The sequence below is a fragment of the Littorina saxatilis genome, unplaced genomic scaffold, assembly GCF_037325665.1.
Source record: "Littorina saxatilis isolate snail1 unplaced genomic scaffold, US_GU_Lsax_2.0 scaffold_446, whole genome shotgun sequence".
Lineage (NCBI taxonomy): Eukaryota > Metazoa > Mollusca > Gastropoda > Littorinimorpha > Littorinidae > Littorina > Littorina saxatilis.
This window is the reverse complement of record NW_027128047.1, coordinates 5,001-27,500: the sequence shown is the minus strand read 5'-3', so window position 1 is coordinate 27,500 and position 22,500 is coordinate 5,001. Positions and strand designations below refer to the sequence as shown.

At 41.4% G+C, this 22,500-nt stretch overlaps 1 protein-coding gene across 1 annotated transcript in view; it reads right to left on the bottom strand.

Annotated features, from left to right (window-relative positions):
- Positions 1 to 5,901, bottom strand: part of LOC138956414 (carbohydrate sulfotransferase 1-like) — a 7,637-nt gene extending 1,736 nt beyond the window's left edge. The window contains exons 1-2 of the mRNA XM_070327775.1: positions 5,765 to 5,901; positions 89 to 293 (exon numbers count right to left, since the gene is read on the bottom strand). Coding sequence (XP_070183876.1) covers positions 89 to 255 — 167 coding nt within the window. The 5' untranslated portion in view covers positions 256 to 293; positions 5,765 to 5,901. The remainder of the gene's footprint in view (positions 1 to 88; positions 294 to 5,764) is intronic.
- Between the last annotated feature and the right edge of the window lie 16,599 nt (positions 5,902 to 22,500).

Genomic DNA, 22,500 nt, shown 5'->3' with positions numbered 1-22,500 from the left:
AATGTGTATGTGTGTGTGCGTGCGTTTTGGCGGGCGCGTGTGCAGGTGTGTGTTTGTGTGCGCAAGCGTGCGTGTGTGTTTCACTTACACAGGGCCTTTGCTCATCCGAAAAACCAGATTGTCGTTAGTGAAGTATCTCTGGAGCGACCACAGCGGCTCGTACACGTAGAAGACCTCAGGGTGGTGATTGAAGACGTCACCCGTCATTGAGGAACCACTGCGCATGTAGGTCAAGATAATGACCTTGACCTTCATATTGGGGATTTCTGGAATGTCGTACGCGTCTGCTGTTTCTGTGGAGAGGAAAACAATAGTTAAATTCTTACACTGTAGCACTTTGTGGTGTTTTAAGTTGGCTGGTTTTGTTTGGTTGCTTGTTTAGTTTGACCTTCATGCTGGCATTCATGTCTGCTGATACGGGGGGAAAAAAGGCTTATTCTCCAGAGCTGTGTACCAGCGGAAACCGTGTTGCGAAGGTGATACTTCTTTATTTTTTTGAGACATTTTTAAGGTCCTTGTCTACATTTTTATGCCCAAAACGCCATTTGACCATTACAGTGCAGAGTCTATTATCTACAAATATCAACAACTTGATGATTACCCGCTTCGCCGGGTACCGGCTTCGCCGGGAAGAAGTAGAGCCGAATACCAGGCTGCGCCTGGGACCCGGCTTTGCCGGGTGTTCGCCGGCGCACGAAGGAAAGGAGATAAACGCGCAAAACACTGGAGACCTTCTAAAAATAGTAACGTGCAGTGACCTTCTAAAAATAGTAACGTAGTAACGGGAATATGGATTGACGCCACACGGAGGAAGGGAGATAATCGCGGCTGAAAACACTGGAGAAGATAAGGAAGAGTTACTGGTAGTGGATCCCGACAACAACAACACACACACAAAAAATCGGTTCAGCGCGCACAGCGCTGCGCGCTGAGAGCACGTGTTGAAATATCTCATCGATGAGGTTGTGTCCGGGGTGTAGCTAAATACGGTGTCCAAATTTGAAAAAGATCCACCGAGAACTTTGGCCGTGCATCGCGAACAGACAGACAGACAGACAGACACTAGTCGTATATATATATAGACTAGATGATTACCCGCTTCGCCGGGTACCGGCTTCGCCGGGAAGAAGTAGAGCCGAATACCAGGCTGCGCCTGGGACCCGGCTCTGCCGGGTGTACGCCGGCTTCGCCGGCGCACGAAGGAAAGGAGATAAACGCGCAAAACACTGGAGACCTTCTAAAAATAGTAACGTGCTGTGACCTAAAAATAGTAACGTAGTAACGGGAATATGGATTGACGCCACACGGAGGAAGGGAGATAATCGCGGCTGAAAACACGGGAGAAGATAAGGAAGAGTTACTGGTAGTGGCTCCCGACAAAAAAACAAAAAACAAAAAAAACAAAAATCTGTTCAGCGCGCACAGCGCTGCGCGCTGAGAGCACGTGTTGAAATATATCATCGATGAGGTTGTGTCCGGGGTGTAGCTGAATACGGTGTCCAAATTTGAAAAAGATCCACCGAGAACTTTGGCCGTGCATCGCGAACAGACAGACAGACAGACAGACAGACAGACAGACACTAGTCGTATATATATATATATATAGATACACCCCCTTTCGATCAGGAAAGACGAAGCCAGTGTAGCCGTTTGAAAATTCATTGTAGTATTCCAGCGTAGTACTCATAGTAGGATATCCTTATTTGGAAAATGCCAAGCGCAAAACTCCTCTCAAATCGCGTGCATTTCGTGCTTTTAAAAAAAAGCGTGGACAGCGCTCCAGTGTCATACTGTTGCTGCACTTGTTTGGGCGTGGCTATAAGCATAGTGACATGAATTTGATTGGTCAGTATTTTTAGGCAAAGCACATGTTCTCAGCAAACAGAATACAAAATATTGGAAGCGTGAGTCACGCTACCCAAAAATAAAATCTTTTTGTACATATTTTTTTTCTATAATTTTTTTCCCCATGGTTCATTCATCATTTGACACAATTTTGTATCGAAATCTAACCATAAGATTATTGAACAAGTCGCGCAAGGCGAAATTACTACATTTAGTCAAGCTGTGGAACTCACAGAAGGAAACTGAACGTAGTCCGCCGCTAGTGCAAAAGGCAGTGAAAGTGACGAGCCTGTTTGGCGCGGTAGCGGTTGCGCTGTGCTTCAAAGCACGCTTTACTGTACCTCTCTTCGTTTTAAGTTTCTGAGCGTGTTTTTAATCCAAACATATCATATCTATATGTTTTTGGAATCAGGAACCGACAAGGAAGAAGATGAAAGTGTCCAATTACATAAACATATTTTTTGCATGAGCTCTTCCTCTTCTTCTTCGTTCATGGGCAGAAACTCCCACGTTCACTCGTGTTTTTGCACGAGTAGATTTGTACGTGAATGACCTTTTTTAACCTGCCATTCAGGCAGCCATACGGCGCTTTCGGGGAAAGCATGCTGGGTAATTGCGTGTTTCTATAACCCACCGAACTATGCCACGGATTACCGGATCTTTGGCTTGCGTACTTCAGGTCTTGTGCTTGCATGTACACGAAGGGGGATAAGGCACTAGCAGGTCTGCACATAAGTTGACATGGTAGATCGGAAACATCTTCACCCTTTACCCACCAGGCGGCCGCGACCGGGGTTTGAACTCACGACCTTCCGATGTCTTATTCACTAAGCCACTGCGCTCGTCAGAACATGAACTTGTTTTACACTATAGCGCTGCAACGCCCACGGACGGGAAGTGACTATTTTAGTATTAGACATACAAGGTACACGACTCGTGATTGCTTCCCGGTTTTTGAAGCTTGCAGTAAATTGAGTTGTTTCCCTTGACACACTTGGTGTGCCCTTCCGCCATATGTAAAATTAGCCTGGTTTGAGCGGTTTTTTCGAGAAAAAAAATGAATCGAAGGCGAGCCTTGTCACGGGAGGAGATTCTCCGGATGTTGGATCTTGAGGACCCTGTAGATCATGATTCCGACGTGTTGTTTTCGCCTCAAGAAAGCGATAATAGCAGTGATATTGAGGAAGAAACAGTCCCGTTGTTGCTGCTAGTATGAGTCGGCCAACTACACGTGTTAGGGTGGTACTGCATGAATCTTCGAATGTGTAGTTGCAAGGGGGGCGTGGCAGCACTGATAACAATGGATGGCTGGAGCCTAATCCTTTTGGAAATGTTCATAGGTGTACAGTTGGGACTTTGTTGTGAAAATGTGACTTATATTCAATATGGATTACCTAGACATCATTTGGTGAGTGTCACAATTTTGTTTCATTTGAGTCAGGATGCTGTGAGTGAATGCGGGATTTGCTTGTTTTTTTCTTTGTACTGTCTCCTTATTTCTGTGTAGAATTTTAACAATATTTCAGCTAATTCATAGGTTTTACACCTTGTTTGGTTATACAATTATTTATGATACTTTCTGTTAAAAAATAACTTTTTAAAAAGCAGTGGAAAAGAAAACACACACAAAAAAAGTTAAAAAACACAAATTATCCCCCTTTCACCCCCCCTTTGCTAAAACAAATCGCGTGACAAACTTATAAATAGCACGACTGAACTGGGCATCCATTTTTGAGTCACTTGAGAAAAAGTGACTCTATGTAATCGGTCAGTGTTAGTCTGTCCGGCCGGCCGTCCGGCCGTCCGGCCGGCCGTCCGTAGACACCACCTTAACGTTGGACTTTTCTCGGAAACTATCAAAGCGATCGGGCTCATATTTTGTTTAGTCGTGACCTCCAATGACCTCTACACTTTAACGATGGTTTCGTTGACCTTTGACCTTTTTCAAGGTCACAGGTCAGCGTCAAAGGAAAAATTAGACATTTTATATCTTTGACAAAGTTCATCGGATGTGATTGAAACTTTGTAGGATTATTCTTTACATCAAAGTATTTACATCTGTAGCCTTTTACGAACGTTATCAGAAAAACAAGGGAGATAACTAGCCTTTTCTGTTCGGCAACACACAACTTAACGTTGGGCTTTTCTCGGAAACTATAAAAGTGACCGGGCTCAAATTTTATGTGAACGTGACTCATTGTGTTGTGAATAGCAATTTCTTCCTGTCCATCTGATGCCTCATATAATATTCAGAACTGCGAAAGTGACTCGATCGAGCGTTTGCTCTTCTTGTATATCTTTGACAAAGTTCATCGGATGTGATTGAAACTTTGTAGGATTATTCTTTACATCAAAGTATTTACATCTGTAGCCTTTTACGAACGTTATCAGAAAAACAAGGGAGATAACTAGCCTTTTCTGTTCGGCAACACACAACTTAACGTTGGGCTTTTCTCGGAAACTATAAAAGTGACCGGGCTCAAATTTTATGTGAACGTGACTCATTGTGTTGTGAATAGCAATTTCTTCCTGTCCATCTGATGCCTCATATAATATTCAGAACTGCGAAAGTGACTCGATCGAGCGTTTGCTCTTCTTGTTTAATTAGTACACAAAATTTGGTGGTGATTGGACTTAATTCAAGCTTGCTAGACAGATTTTGTTTTTTGGGAAGTTTCTTGGTGGCAAGCTTGGGCAGGCAGGACGTTAGGCCAAAAAAAAAAAAAGGTGTGGTTACGGTAACATAGCCAAAAAAAATAGGGTAGGTAGGTAGGCAATCACTTTTTTTTTTTAAACTTTTTTTTCTTATGTGTACAAATTAAACCTACTTGACAGGGAAATAAGTGTGCGACACGGGCGCTTTCGCTTTCATTGCGTTTTTTGCACTCGTTTTTTTTATTTTTATTTTTTATTTTTGACAATTGTAATAAAAAGTTATAGGATCGGCCCCTAAAAATAGGGTAGGTCGGGTTACTGTAACCACACCTATTTTTTTTTTTAGGCCTTAACGCCGTGGCAATGCTAGTCAAACTCGTTGTTATTTTCATTTTCAACAATGCAGTTCATCTTCACATAATATTCTTGAAATACATGTAGAAGCAAGCAACACCTAACTGCCTTCAGCTTATTTCTTTTCATTATCCTATTATCATTATTTTCAACCACATTTAAGGCAACGTGATCGACGTACTTTTGAATGTTTCGTTTTGTGTATTATTGAATAGCTAAACTTTCTTGTTTCTTGATCAATGATGCACATCGTACCGTTGTGGGAAATGCTGTTTAGTTCCGAAAAACATTATTCCTGCACGATTATGCAAGCCTTTGTGGTCTTTATTTCAAATACAGTGTGTAAGCAGTTAGCATTGATCGCGTTTAACCAGCAAACAAACAAACACAACAGGTGAAACAATGCATGTATCTCTACAAAGGAGGACAGCATCGACTGTACCAAGGCATTCACCTGTACAAGCTTAATCTTCCATGAATAATTAATGCACAGGTGACGTCCCCGCTAATGGATCGTTATCATTTTACCCAAGCATATTGAGACAAAACGTAAGAATAAGAAAGTCGTCGCTCGAGGCCTTGCCGAACGAGATATTGTGCATTTTGAGAGTCGTGTATCGGTCTCACGCCTAGAGTCACAAACACGCACGCACACACACACACACACACACACACACACACACACACACACACACACACACACACACACACACATACACATACACACACACACACACATACACACACAAACACATACACACACACACAAACACACACACAAACACACACACACACATGCACACACAAACACACACACACACACACACACACACACACACACACACACACACATACACATAAACACACTCACACACACACATGGACTCACAAAAGCAGAATAATTCCTCACCTTTTAGCACAGATGTATTGGATAGCGGGTGTCTTTGTGTTGAAGGCGGTCTACTCAGTCCGGGTGCCACTCGTGTGTCTATCGGATTGACACCCACCTCCCGTCTTGTGCCCCCTTGTACAATAGAATAGAAATGAAAATCATAGAGTATACTGGAAAAGAACAAAGTAGAATACAGTACAATGGAAAAGAACAAAGTAGAATACAGTATAATGGAAAAGAACAAAGTAGAATACAGTATAATGGAAAAGAATGGATTATAGTTGTACATGGTAAAGAAGAATAGAGAAGAATGGAAAAGAATCGAGTATAATCGAACAGAGTATAGTGGTACAGAATGGAGAAGAATGGAGAAGAGTGAAAAATGATAATGGTATAGAATGGAGAAGAATGGAGAAGAGTGAAAAATGATAATGGTATAGAATGGAGAAGAATGGAGAAGAGTGAAAAATGATAATGGTATAGAATGGAGAAGAATGGAGAAGAATGGAGAAGAGTGAAAAATGATAATGGTATAGAATGAAGAAGAATGGAGAAGAGTGAAAAATGATAATGGTATAGAATGGAGAAGAATGGAGAAGAGTGAAAAATGATAATGGTATAGAATGGAGAAGAATGGAGAAGAGTGAAAAATGATAATGGTATAGAATGAAGAAGAATGGAGAAGAGTGAAAAATGATAATGGTATAGAATGGAGAAGAATGGAGAAGAATGGAGAAGAGTGAAAAATGATAATGGTATAGAATGGAGAAGAATGGAGAAGAGTGAAAAATGATAATGGTATAGAATGGAGAAGAATGGAGAAGAGTGAAAAATGATAATGGTATAGAATGGAGAAGAATGGAGAAGAATGGAGAAGAGTGAAAAATGATAATGGTATAGAATGGAGAAGAATGGAGAAGAATGGAGAAGAGTGAAAAATGATAATGGTATAGAATGGAGAAGAATGGAGAAGAATGGAGAAGAGTGAAAAATGATAATGGTATAGAATGGAGAAGAATGGAGAAGAATGGAGAAGAGTGAAAAATGATAATGGTATAGAATGAAGAAGAATGGAGAAGAGTGAAAAATGATAATGGTATAGAATGAAGAAGAATGGAGAAGAGTGAAAAATGATAATGGTAGAGAATGAAGAAGAATGGAGAAGAGTGAAAAATGATGGAGTGTAATAGTACATAATACATGAGAATATAGAAGAATGAAAAATGATTGAGTATATATAAGGGTACAGAATAAAGAAGAATAGATAAGAATGGAAAAGAATAGAGTATAATCGAACAGAAATGAGTACGGTGGCATAGCCTAAGGTAGATGGAAAATAATACAGTAGAATCGACAAGAATAGACGGAACAGGAACGGAATAGAGTAAATGGGGGAATAGAATAAAGTAGAACAGAATAGAAGGTAGTAGACAGGCGTAGACCAGAGTATAGTCTGTCCGGAGGGCAGGCAGATGACGTTTTTAATTATTTAAAACCGGGAACAGACTACTTGCAATTCAGTAGGGGGGCGACTATCCTCAACCCGGCGGGTCCCCAGGTGGCGGATAGGGGAACGGCCCCCAGATATGGGGGCCAGCTACGAATATAGAATAAGTAGTCCCGGACCAACTAGCGATGTCTTCACCAGGACGGGGTGGGTTGGCAGATGGCACTGACTACCCTCTAATATATAAATGCCCTACGTGTCCGATGACGGTTACACCATGCGAGTAAGAGCCGCATTAAAAGCCTGGGGTGGGACCCCCGGTAAGAAATCCCCCATGTGTTCCCAGGGTTAGGTTATTGAGCAAGGAACTAAGGGCGGGGTAACCCCGAAAGAAACCTAAGGGCTGAAGTCGGAGGATCTGGGCAAACAGGCGCACCTTAACCAACCACAGATCCACGCAAATCGCAAACAGCGAACGACAAGAAGAATTATCTAAAAAAAATCTAGACAACTTGTATATTATAGCGATCAAGAAGACAAGTTGTTTAGAAAGATTAGTACTACCTTCTGTTACCATCACTTGTTTCAATCTGAACGATTAGTACTACCTTCTGTTACCATCATTTGTTTCAATCTGAACGATTAGTAGGGGAGACCGGGGCTAGTCCGCCTACTTTTATGCTTTTGGTAGCATAACTGGCGAGTTTGATGAACTAGAAGACTGATTTTTATTTTACATCAAGACAAATGTGTAGCTGATATCAATGTGCAGACAGTTTTTATGTGCGCATGAACATTTGTTGTACATACTGCTTTAAGTAGACCTACCCTAACGTAGGCGAACTTGCCCCAAGTCGGGGTAAGTCCGCCTACAGGGTGGGGCAAGTCCGCCGCTCTCATCCCATAGTAGGTACAAGACTAGTAGTGGGCAAGCTTTAGTGGGAAAGCTTTTTTAATTCCCTTCAATATTTAGGTTCAAAAATGCCAATGACAAAATACGAAAGAATGTAACACAAAATTACGTTAGGGGAGACCGGGGCTAGTCCGCCTACTTTTATGCTACTTTTATGCTTTTGGTAGCATAACTGGCGAGTTTGATGAACAAGAAGACTGATTTTTTTTATTTTAAATCAAGACAAATGTGTAGCTGATATCAATGTGCAGACAGTTTTTATGTGCGCATGAACATTTGTTGTACATACTGCTTACGGCGAACATGCCCCATGACTAATAGGCGGACTTGCCCCTGCACGGGCAGGCAACTCTAGTGCCAGATAACGAGCACAACATTTTTTTTCATTTTCATTTTTCATTTCATTTTCATTTTTCATTTTCATTACTTTATTGTCCCATCGCTGGGAAATTCGGGTCGCTTCCTCCCAGTGGAAAGCTAGCAGCAACGGAGTCGCGCTACCCAGGTGTTTAGGTGTATTCAGCCACCTGCACTTATGGCAGAATGACCAAGGTCTTTTACGTGCCATTGTGATGACACGGGGGTGGGACATGGCTTCCGTCTCTGGGTCTGCACATAAAGTTGACCCATGGGAAGGAAGAAGCAAAACTTTCGTCAGAACTCGACCTTAACACTTTCGCGACGGGACACTGATAAATCAGTACCAGCGCTGACACGCCCATGGACGGGAAGCGCATTTTTCAGTACCAGCCATAGAGGGTACACGACTCGTGATTGCTTCCCGGTTTTTGAAGCTTGCAAATAAATTGAGTTGTTTCCCTTGATACACTTGGCGTCCCCTTCTGCCATTTGCAAATCCGCCTGATTTGTGTGCGTTTTTGAGGAAAAAAAAATGAATCAAAGGCGAGCCTTGTCTCGGGAGGAGATTCTCCGGATGTTGGACCTAGAGGATCCCGTAGAGCATGATTCGGACGTATCGTTTTCGCCTCACGAAAGCGATACAAGCAGTGAAAGTGAGGAAGAAACAGTCCCGTTGTTGCTAGTACGAGTCGGCAAACTACACGTGGTTGGCGGTGATACTGCTAGACGAACATGTATCTCGGAATCGTGCAGGAGCTATGGGGGCGTGGCAGCACTGATAACAATGGATGGCTGGAGCCTTCAAATCCTTTTGGAATTGTTCATAGGTGTACAGTTGGTACTTTGTTGTGAAAATGTGACTTATATTCAATATGGATTACCTAGACATCATTTGGTGAGTGTTAGATCTACAGTTTTGTTTCATTTGAGTCAGGATGCTGTGAGTGAATGCGTGATTTGCTTGTTTTTTTCTTTGTACTGTCTCCTTATTTCTGTGTACAATGTTAACAATATTTCAGCTAATTCATAGGTTTTACACCTTGTTTGGTTATAACATTATTTATAATACTTTCTGTTAAAAAATAACTTTTAAAAAAAGCAGTAGAAAATAAAACACACACAAAAAAACGTTAAAAAACACAAATTATCCCCCTTTCACCCCCCTTTCACCCCCCTTTGCTAAAACAAATCGCGTGACAAACTTATAAATAGCACGACTGAACTGGGCATCCATTTTTGAATTAGTACACAAAATTTGGTGGTGATTGGACTTAATTCAAGCTTGCTAGACAGATTTCTTTACAGTTACTGATTTTTGGGAAGTTTCTTGGTGGCAAGCTTGGGCAGGCAGGACGTAAACGCCGTGGCAGTGCTAGTCACAATAGTGTTAATTAACGCACTTTCACTCGACACCAAGACTAAGTATTTGTTCTCAGAGGTAATGCATCAAAACCTAAGTCAACTCCTATGCATTCATGTTACAAAAATGAAGAAAAACACTTTTTTGTGATCTGTACTAACGATATATGGGCGCGCAACCTATGAACTTCTGCAGGATATGGCGGGAAGAAGGGACACCACTCCCACATGGTGTGAATGACTAAAAGGTGGCAAACGTAAGAATAAACAGACAAAGACAGATGTGCCCCGGGGGCGGACTAGCCCCGGTCTCCCCTACTACCTTCTGTCACCATCACTTGTTTCAATCTGAACGATTAGTTCTACCTTCTGTTACCATCACTTGTTTCAATCTGAACGATTAGTACTACCTTCTGTTACCATCACTTGTTTCAACCTGAACGATTAGTTCTACCTTCTGTTACCATCACATGTTTCAATCTGAACGATTAGTTCTACCTTCTGTTACCATCACTTGTTTCAATCTGAACGATTAGTTCTACTTTCTGTTACCATCACTGGTTTCACAGATTCGAACGATTAGTTCTACCTTCTGTTACCATCACTTGTCTCAATCTGAACGATTTGTTCTACCTTCTGTTACCATCACTTGTTTTAAGCTGAACGATTAGTTCTACCTTCTGTTACCATCACTTGTTTCAAGCTGAACGATTAGTACTGCCTTCTGTTACCATCACTTGTTTCAATCTGAACGATTAGTTCTACCTTCTGTTACCATCACTTGTTTCAATCTGAACGATTAGTTCTACCTTCTGTTACCATCACTTGTTTCAATCTGAACGATTAGTTCTACCTTCTGTTACCATCACTTGTTTCAATCTGAACGATTAGTACTACCTTCGGTTACCATCACTTGTTTCAATCTGAACGATTAGTACTACCTTCTGTTACCATCACTTGTTTCAATCTGAACGATTAGTTCTACCTTCTGTTACCATTACTTGTTTCACTGAATCTGAACGATTAGTTCTACCTTCTGTTACCATCACTTGTTTCAATCTGAACGATTAGTTCTACCTTCTGTTACCATCACTTGTTTCAATCTGAACGATTAGTTCCACCTTCTGTTACCATCACTTGTATCAATCTGAACGATTAGTACTGCCTTCTGTTACCATCACTTGTTTCAATCTGAACGATTAGTACTACCTTCTGTTACCATCACTTGTTTCAATCTGAACGATTAGTTCTACCTTCTGTCACCATCACTTGTTTCAATCTGAACGATTAGTTCTACCTTCTGTTACCATCACTTGTTTCAATCTGAACGATTAGTACTACCTTCTGTTACCATCACTTGTTTCAATCTGAACGATTAGTTCTACCTTCTGTTACCATCACTTGTATCAATCTGAACGATTAGTTCTACCTTCTGTTACCATCACTTGTTTCAATCTGACATAGTTTAAGCCCTGTACACGCAATGTTTTGCAAATCAAGAGGAAAACCACGCACATTTATGTCCGAAAAGAGCCCAACGCTCAATGTTACATTTTAAAATATTCGGTTGAACTCTCGTGCTTTTTAAAACTGTCACGTTTATAGGACATACCTCAGGAATGCAGTGAAACGGAACTTAACAGGTGTGAAAAAAAACCATGCTCCCGGCACAGCATCTTGAACACGCGGCCAGTACCGTGTAACTGGCCTTGAGACTGATCGATTCAAGGGGGGCAATCTCAGTCATCTGAAAGAGGGAAATCCAAACGCAATCCGCCTTGTTCGATTTTATGGGCTTGGACGATAGAGAAAAATAAGAAAAGCAAAAGCTGGAGTCCAGTCTGGACGAAACTGCTATCAAGAACGCAGAATTGATTTTTTCTGAGGTTTTTTTTAGCCGTAAGCGCCATGTTTATCGGAGCAGGAAACAGTCTTCCAGAGTGAGGCCCCTTTGTTGGTTTCACTCCAGCCGCCAGCAGTTATGAGAAATTCGAAATGAGAAATGGCGCTTACGGCTAAAAAAAAAACCTCAGAAAAAATCAATTCTGCGTTCTTGATAGCAGTTTTGTCCAGACTGGACTGTACTCCAGCTTTTGCTTTTCTTATTTTTCTCTATCGTCCAAGCCCATAAAATCGAACAAGGCGGATTGCGTTTGGATTTCCCTCTTTAAGATGACTGAGATTGGCCCCCTTGAATCGATCGGTCTCAAGGCCAGTTACACGGTACTGGCCGCGTGTTCAAGATGCCGGCACAGTAGTGAGGTCAGCGGGGCTGGGGCTCGTTCGGGGTTGAAATTTACCCGTTTTTGGTCGTATCACTCAAACACTTACGAGTGTAGAGCAAAAACGATTAGGGATAGCACTTAACCCGTTTGTCACAGGATAGTACCAGTCGTCTGGAACAACTTTTCTTCTTAAGCACCATATAAAAGTTGCTTTGATTTTTTTAAATAATTAAGCACGTCCCCTGCAAGCCGTCCGGACAGACTACACGGTGGAGACACGTTACGCCCAATATACGTACCCAGACGGTTGTTATGCCCGATTTTGTACCCAGAAGGCGAAAGCGATGTGAAGGTATACTGGCTAGAATTTTATTACAGAAAAGAATCAGACGCGTACTAAAAACAGATTAGTTCAGTTATGGTTGTGAATGTTTTCTGCACTAAGCAGTGTTTTTTGTTTGACATTTAGAAGGATATCTTGGTCAGAGCAAATGAATTGTTCTACATTGCCATTAAAATCATTTCTCAGTCAGCAGCCTAATTGCACATTGGAAGAATAGAAACAGACATTTTAACAAAAAACAAAAAACAAAAATACACATGTGACCGAGTGCCGTAACACTACGATCACCTCGGGAGGCGAAGTGCAATCAAACGGGATTCCTGTTTGATTGCACTTCGCCTCCCGAGGTGATCGTAGTGTTACGGCATTCGGTTACATCTGGCGCGTGCGAGCAGGGATGGGACTCGGCATGATATGTTCAGGTAATGGCATAATATGACCACTGAACATTTTTGTGCTGTTCCCATTCTGCGAACTTGGGATGGACAGTGGTCCCCCGGTTCGGAACTTCGGGACGAAGTTCATTGAAACGGGGCGATTGTGACAGGGGAGGCTACCGCTCCTTTCACAGCAGACTGTGCACCCGAGTTGTTGGCCTTTAAGTCAACACCGGTGGATTGTGGAATTCTGTTTGTGATGGGGTCTGGTGGTTTCCGATTGTCTGTATGTTCATGGAAACCTTCGGGTTTGCATAACAGTTTTTATAGGGCTAAGAAATTGGCCCTAACATTTTCAATCCTGTTTGATTGCACTTCGCCTCCCGAGGTGATCGTAGTGTTACGGCACTCGGTTACACACAGAAAACGCTCGTTAGGCTCCAAACAAAAATCATTGCTTAATCAGCATCTTAGTTGCACATTGGAAATGTAGAAACAATCTTTTCTACAGAATGAAAAAAATAGAACGCTCGATCGTAAGGCTCTTATCAAAAACCAAAAATGTCGTAAATCTAAGTGTAGTGGCCCACAACGAGTAACCGTAGACATCTACTCAAAATATTTCCCCAGATGCCTGATGACGACGAATTTGCTCGCGAAAACACCTCTCATAGCTGTAGCGAGTTTTCTCCGTGTGCCTTTTTTCATGATCAAGCATGTACTTTTTGTTTCAAATGTCTTTCCACAAGAAGGCCAGGGATACTTATGCGTTTCCATGGTTTCGTTGTGACATTCATTCCTCGACGATTTCAATGACCTGCTACTGGCGTATGCTTTTCCACATGCGTTGTACGTGTGTGGCTAGAGCTTGGTATGCACACTGTTGGAATGATTATACAAATCGCGTGTCCTTTCAAATGTTTTTGAGCACAGACCACAAAAATGTTTTCCTTCAGGCTCTTTCCTGTGAATAGTTTTCTCATGGGCGGAAAGATATCGTTTTCTGACTGTAGCATTTGCCACAATCAGAACACTGGAACAGCTGTATCTCAGGTTGAACCAAAGGTTTAATGCGGAAACCACCTTGTGAGGTCTCGCAATCAGCAGAGCACTGAACTTGCGTGTCTTCGGGTCACAGGTTCGAATCCAGGCCGGGACGGACACGAGTTCCCTTCATGTGACGACTCAGAGACGGTATTCATTGCACACCTCTTTCTCACCGGGTAAAAAAAAAAAAAAAAATTAAAAAAAAATAAAAAAAAAATAGGACATTTGGCTAGAAATGCAAATGACTGATATTACATAACCACGTCCGTTATTGGGTCGAGTGACTATCTGGTGCTGTTGGCTTTTCTCTGGGAAGAAGCGACCGAATTTCTCAGCATTGGGATAGAAAGTATAAAATGAAATGAATAAAATGATATGAAATTCTTTATGCGCAAAATGTTACACGAACCAAAGACTTTAAACAGCAAGCATTCGCATATAAACTGTTGGGATCTTCATCATTTTATTGTGCGTTCATAGGCTGTAGTCCCATGTACACTTGCACGTGTGTTGTGCGAGTGTTGTTTTTACGTGTATTATCATTTCACCCCCCCCCCCCCACCCCACCCCCGCCATTTAGACACACATACTTCATGTCCGAGAGACGTTGTGTTTCTATTACGCATCAAACATCGACATGGGTTTCAGGATGTTTTCCGTGCACTGCGTAGTTGGTCTTGTGTTTGCGTGTGCACAAGGCGCTAGTAGGACTGCGAATAAGTTGATCTGGAAGATCGGAAAAATCCCCATCCTTTAATAATAATAATGATAATGAGAGCTTATATAGCGCGAACCACAGTAAACTGTGCTCTTTACCACGAGGCGCAGCCGGGATTCGAACCCCGAACTTTCCACATGGCAGACCGACGTCCTAACCACTAGGCTACTGCGCCAAATGATTGGATCGTAGCGTATCCATGGATTTGTGTTCATGTTTGTGCGGAGCGTCAGGACCGAATTCTCTCGGTGTGTCAGAGCTGTAACATCAGTAATCCAAAAACAAATTGACTGCCAACGTTCCAAAATTCAGAATAAAAAAACAAGAAAGGCATGTTGTTGGAACGTTTAATCATCGATAAAACAATAATAATAATAATAAAGTGTATTTATATTGCGCCTATCCCTTACAAAAAAAAAATTTGGCTCTGAGCGCATTACAACATGTGTAGAGACTTGGTACAGTCAAGTCTGACAAATACAATAACACAATATACAGTCGGTCTCTTAGGTAAAACTGGGAAAAGCAGCTTCGACATTAAAACACTGCTACTAAAAAATCCTCTAACAATGCATACTGCTTTACAATATGCATTTATGTATAAATATAGTTAAAGAACATCGAGTTAATAGGCATTAGAAAAGGTTCTTATAATAAAACTATCTAGCGAACGACGAAGAAGAAGAAGAATAAAACTATCAATGTCAATGTATAACAAGTCATTACGTTCACAAATATATCGACCCATTAAACATTATATTAATTATGTAAATATTAATCGTTGCCTTGCTTGTGTCTTCCCTGTGTAGCCAAGTGGCGTACCCCGTCTCTTTGTGTGTGATTATCTCCTGCCCGACCCAGTTGCCTCCCCTGTCTATAGCTATTCCCTGTGTGTGTGTGTGCTAGTAACATTGGGCTTACCTTTAAATACTGCCCTTTGTGCTAGGAAATCCCTAACTTGAAATGGTGAGAAGCAGCAGAGTAACCTCTAACCATCAGTGCCTAAGGAGTGACTAAATAATACCTGGTTGTCTTTGTGCATTGTACTTTATTGTGTGTTTACTATCGTAGGGTAGACTCTTGACCGGATTCATTTCTAATCTAGGTGGTAAGATCCCATAACTTTCCCGGCCCCGTTTAGCTAGTATTACGCATCAGCTTGTAACTGCTTGTAATCTAATGAGCCTTATCCGGTGTGCACTGCAGACAGGGCCCTCTTCACCCTTTAGCTAGTATTATGTATCAGCTTGTAACTGCTCGTATAATATTTCCGGTGTGTGACACAGGGCTCTCTGCATCTTTAACGATCCCTTTCATTGGGCAGGCATTTTAAGTAGAACACCCCCCGTTGGCTTACACAGGGTAGCCTCCCTATTGGCTTATCGCCACAGGAAATCGGAAGTGACCACTGTGTTTAAAAGAGCGAGCATTACAGTAGAGCAGACAATGCGATTTGTGATAGTGAGCTGTGCGGTGATCCTTTGATGACGTGAACGGTCGAAGCTCTGCCCAAATTTATCGTGAACCGGTCTAGCTGTGTAGTTTGACGCGAAGTTTGTAAGCGGTCGACTCGTGGTTTTAGATTTCGATACCTGTGCTCTTGTGTTTCGCGACTAGCGTCAGCAGCAGATTGTGTGTTTCTTTTACGTGTGCTCACTGAGGAGAATCTGTAAGTAACTAAATGCTTTATTCATTCCTTATGCTTTATTCTTATGTTTCATTTGATGCTATGATGTTTGCATATGTACATTTTGCCGCTGATTTGGTCCCGGGCGATGTCCACCGGTCTCGCGTCAGAGTTGATGACGCCATTTTGATCTATCAGAGAGATGTGTTTTCTAGATCAGTTTCTAATTACTTTCATGATTTGGTGCTGAAATTGAGCGTTGATAACTTCTAATATTTGATGACCAGTTATTCTAAAGTTGTTTTAGAGTCTTGTGAATTAAAGACTCGTAAGAATCAAGTAAGGCAGACTCGTTCTCATACGTTTCGTTTTCGCTGAGAAAAAGCCTGTCTCGCAATATTTTATGTCGAGAAGACACATGTGTATCGTTGCGATTTTTTCCCCATTTCATCACATATTATTTCTGGAGATCAGTAAAGTCTGAGCAGTAGTCGGTTAAAAGTCCAAAGTTAAGCCCTCAGTGCCATTGGCCCGTAAAGCTACCTATTTACGATTTAGGCGCAGAAACCCCTACAATTGATGAACGGGAATTATGGTTGACACATATATTTTGGGTAATAAACTCGATGAAAAGCCTGTCTCACCATATTTTATGTCGAGTAGACCTATGTTAGATCTCCTTTTTACAAGGACAGTTTTATAACGATGAAGTCCGGTACGGTAAGTCGAACCTTTCTCAGATTTCGGTTTTCGATGAGAAGGGATTTGAATACTTTGCTGGACGGAATTCTGCTTCGTAGCCAGTTTGTTGAGGAACAAAGAGGTTCAGCTCAGTTTTCGCTTCGCTGAGGATCGTTCTTTGTTTCCAGCACTGTAACCGTAACTGTGTATAGGCGAAGTGTACAGCAACATGACATGCTTTATGAAGTTTCGTGATGCATTACTTTTTATGTGTTTTATCATGTTGCTGCATCTCAAGCCGTAGGCCTATGTCGTTGACGGTTAATTGGCTGATGTAAGATTGTAGTGTCCGCCATTTTGACCGGCGTCCCCCGTGTAATGTAAGAGCGTCCCCTCTTCCCCTATTTTCCCTCCGTTTGGTGTGTCCCTTTTCCCCGCCAGTTCAATGGGCTTTGTTTGGGGAAAACACAAATACACATTTTGTATACATGTACATGGCTTACCTTCCCTGCTCATTTCCCCAGTTAAGAATTTATTCAATCAACAGCCATTGCCGGATAACATCTGAGGCTATTTTAGGCTACTACTTGTTCAGACCTAAAGCAACCTGGGTGTTGGTTGTTATTCAGACTAAATGTGTTAGCCTGATTCTCTCTCTCCCTGTCCTTTGTCAGGCTTTGTGTCAGCCACTGTCATGTTATGTATTCTGTCCTGTGTCACTCTACTGGTTCTACTCTAGCTGTTTGTCACATGCATTTTCATACTCTGATACTTTTGCTAGTCTTCATTATTGTATTACCTTTTTACCTGTACATAATCATGTGAGTTTTGATTAACATTCCTTTGACTAATTCAGGCATGATAATGATAGAGATCTTCTGAGTTAAAATCTCAGACAATAGGAAGTAGACTGATGCACATTTTTAACTATCAATTCCCATGTTGCACTTTAAAGGCGGTTGCTTACAGAAGAACTTTGCGACTGGTAAAACCCAACATTTTGTGCAGTCGCATAGGTGCACAACAGACTTTTAATCTAAAGCGACATGATTTAGTCGCGCTTTCCTGTAAAGTAATAGACTGTTGTCGCTTCATTCTGAAGCATGGGAGCGCGCGCTTACCCCATGCCTGAGTTATCTTTCTTATTCTTGTCATTATTATTCAACTCGATGAAGATGTGTCTTCATGGCGATGAACATACTTAATAATAACAATTATTTTGCAGTTGCGGTTCATGCAGTTGGTTGATTTATGTAAAGCATTTTTCTATGCAAGGCTTAGGCCAAAGGGAAGATGTTGGTTACTTCCCTTGACATTAGCTGTTGTGGAGTTGTTTAACTCACTGTGGATTCTCTTTCAGAGAATGCTGTGTCTGCAGGATTTTGGCTGTATTGTTACTTGTCTATATTTGTTATGATTATTTTGACAAATGATACATTCATTGCATATTGGGTTATGCTTTGTATTATGTCATGTGTGACTTAGAAGGCATGTTGTTTATAATTGTATTTTCTTTTCTTTTAGTGCCTTCTTAATTACACTGCTTTCTGGTTTACACGAGAAATTCTGGTCTTACATATATATATATATTGTTTCTGGATTATATTGTTTCTGGTTGATTATATTTCTTGCTACTAGAATAATTACCTTATAACACTTTCTGGTTTCATATTCATAGTTTATATTTCTGGTTTACACCAGAAATTCTGGTCTTACATATATATATTGTTTCTGGATTATATTGTTTCTGGTTGATACCAGAACTCATAGTCCCGCAGTGGGGCACTGCGGTTATGAAATTAAAGGCCCCTCCTGTTTTTGGAACCGCAGGAGCTTTCTAGTTTGCTGTTAGGTAGATTTTTGGTTCCTCTTTCCTGTCATGCTCTCTTTTTCTTCATGAATTCTTTTCTTTTTTCTGCCATCTTGCTCATTCACCTGTATTTTTTCCAAAAATCTCTTCTCTTGCCGCTTGTCTCGCGATTCATGTATAGTTTAATCTGTTAGTGTTCTGATGTAAGTCCAGCAGTAGATAGGTTAAGCCTATTTTAACATACTGGAAACTGGTAATCTTCCAGTAGGTATTAATTTAGTTTTACTAAAGCCTGCTGGGACACAAGTAATGGGTTAGTGCATTTGTAAACAGGAATCGCTTGACAAGTGGCCCCCTTCATCCCCCCCTTCCTCGTCCTGATATGGCTCTGCGTAGTCGGCTGGACGTTAAGCAACAAATAAACAAACAAACAAACAAGAACTCATAGTTATATTTCTTGCTACTAGAATAATTACCTTATAACACTATTTCTGGTTTCATATTCATAGTTTATATTTCTGGTTTGCACCAGAAATACATATTGTTTCTGGTTTTACACTGAATACATATTTTCTGGTTCTGTTATTGTTTCTAGCTGATTCTGGTACTGGTAGATATCAGAATTCATAATTGGTATTTCTGGTTATATGTAAGCATTGCTATTTCCTATATTAGAGTTCTGTTATTGTTTCTAATTTATAACTTATAGCATTGTTTCTAGTTACTACCAAATTTAGCTAAACTGTTTTTGGAATATTTATGATTTAGGTAAGCTACCTGAGTGGTTATTCTTAGTTACATTTTCCTTCAATAAAAGATAAGTTAAGATAAGTTAAAGCAACCTCTGTCTTCGGTGTCTTAATTGTATGCTCCTCTGCCTGTGCTATATATCCTTTCCTTCCACCCGACCTTCCCACATCTGGCGCTGCGAGCAGGATGGGACTCGGCATGATATGTTCAGGTAATGGCATAATATGACCACTGAACATTTTCGTGCTGTTCCCATTCTGCGAACTTGGGATGGACAGTGGTCTCCCGGTTCGGAACTTCGGGACGAAGTTCATTTCAAACGGGGGCGATTGTGACAGGGGAGGCTACCGCTCCTTTCGCAACGGACTCTGCACCCGGGTTGTTGGCCTTTAAAGTCAACACCTGTGGTTTGTAGAGTTCTGTTTGTGATGGGGTCTGGTGGTTTCCGATTGTCTGTATGTTCATGGAAACCTTCGGGTTTGCATAACAGTTTTTATAGGGCTAAGAAATTAGCCCTAACATTTTCAATCCTGTTTGATTGCACTTCGCCTCCCGAGGTGATCGTAGTGTTTCGGCACTCGGTTACACCTGCAAGCAGCTGAACCTTTTGAGATAAGTGATGTCTATTTAGTGATTGTCTGTGCACGTTAAAGACTGCTGGGTCGTTATATTTGTGAACGTAACGTGTTTTTTTGTCAATAATTAAACGTTCCAACAACATACCTTTTTTCTTTTTGATTCTGTAATATCAGTGAGAATTCTAGGTGCGGAAAAATGCCTGTATGATGCATTAACTATCTCTGTGATTTGTTATCCACAGAGTATTTGTATCATTTATTACCTATATATACATAATGTGGCCGAGTGGTAACGCACTTGCGCTCGGAAGCGAGAGGTTGCGAGTTCGACCCTGGGTCAGGGCGTTAGCAATTTTCTCCCCCCTTTCCTAACCTAGGTGGTGGGTTCAAGTGCTAGTCTTTCGGATGAGACGAAAAACCGAGGTCCCTTCGTGTACACTACATTGGGGTGTGCACGTTAAAGATCCCACGATTGACAAAAGGGTCTTTCCTGGCAAAATTGTATTGGCATAGATAAAAATGTCCACCAAAATACCCGTGTGACTTGGAATAATAGGCCGTGAAAAGTAGGATATGCGCCGAAATGGCTGCGATCTGCTGGCCGATGTGAATGCGTGATGTATTGTGTAAAAAAAATTCCATCTCACACGGCATAAATAAATCCCTGCGCCTTGAATATGTGCGCGATATAAATTGCATAAAATAAAAATAAAATAAAAAAATAAAAAAAATAAATCCCTGCGCTTAGAACTGTACCCACGGAATACGCGCGATATAAGCCTCATATTGATTGATTGATAATGTGTGACCCATCTGCATAATCTGTTACCTGCCTACGTGATGTATAACCCACGTGTATGATTTATTACCTTGCAGCATGTCTTGGTACCAACATGTGCGACGTGTTTACTAATGAGGTCAACGGTGGAACTTTTTTTTATATTGTTGGGAATTCGTCGTATTCATATATATATATATATTCAAGTGTGTGATTAATACCCGACAGCAGTTAAAGGAGAATAAACGTGAAAAGTGATCAGAAATGTTTACAACTTTTCGAAATCTTTGGTAAGGTATCCCTGCAACCGCAGTTAAACTATGAATACCCCTTGATGTAATACATTTTGAACTACCCTTACTCCATACCCATTTGAACAGAAAACATGCTTCCAGTCTGAGCCATAGAACAAATAATTAAAAGTGACATGAGATTTTTAAAAGATAGTCGTTATGTAAATGATCGCTAAGAGAAGAAATAAAAATAAATCATGAGATAGGGTGTGAAACGTTAGTATGGGGTATCAGACTTTTGAACAATTGTACAAGAATAACCACTGAATCGAATGGAAAACCTGAACAGAAAAAGTATTTTCGAGCTTGAATACCTGATTTAAATCGTGTTTAACAATTGTCTTTGGCACACGTCAAACGGGCGAGTGACCTAGTTTAATTCTACTTCCTGTTCTCATGGGTAGACTCCAGCCTTAAAAGCGGACGCTCACCCACAACTACAGTAAGGATTGACGCTGGCCAAGTGAAAGACTTGTTAATAGCATTGTTCCAACAGAATCAAAGTGCATTAGCCTCAACGTGTGACGACCATAAGAACACAGCATGCCATGAAAAACAGCACTCTGCTTCTTTCGATCTCCACAACAATGTGCGACCGGCACGGTTGGCCTAGTGGTAAGGCGTCCGCCCCGTGATCGGGAGGTCGTGGGTTCGAACCCCGGCCGGGTCATACCTAAGACTTTAAAATTGGCAATCTAGTGGCTGCTCCGCCTGGCGTCTGGCATTATGGGGTTAGTGCTAGGACTGGTTGGTCCGGTGTCAGAATAATGTGACTGGGTGAGACATGAAGCCTGTGCTGCGACTTCTGTCTTGTGTGTGGCGCACGTTATATGTCAAAGCAGCACCGCCCTGATATGGCCCTTCGTGGTCGGCTGGGCGTTAAGCAAAAAAAAAACAAAAAAAACAATGTGCGAGTATACTCCGCGAAGCTGGCCGCACGAAGCTTTAGCACTGAGATTTCGGTAAAAAAAAAGACTGCGCGAAGTCGACTTCAGGCTTTATTCAGTACATGCTTAACGCCATCGCAACAATTGAGAAACGGCGCGGCATCTATTGTCTACTGCTATCACTGCTCTTGATCACACTCCTCATATTACTGCTAGTGCTTGATGCTGAAACAAGCCATGCCTCAATGCTTTTAGCAAAGTTGTGCGTTTGAAGATATATGCCCTGGACGTTATAACGAACGCAAAACATCCCGAAGTCTTCAAAAACGCCAGAACTTTATGCTGTCCGTTATTTGACTGGCCATGTTGATATTTTCAAAATAACATTCTTCAGTTTTAGTGCCGCGCATAATGTAATTCACTCTGTCATAGGGTATGAGAACAAGTAACGCACTGTCATTCCCTTGACACAATGAGTTTAACGCCATAAAACTAGAGCAAAGGATGCTTAGCAACAACAACAAAAGAAGATTTATTGGATTGGAAAGTATTTTTAATAGG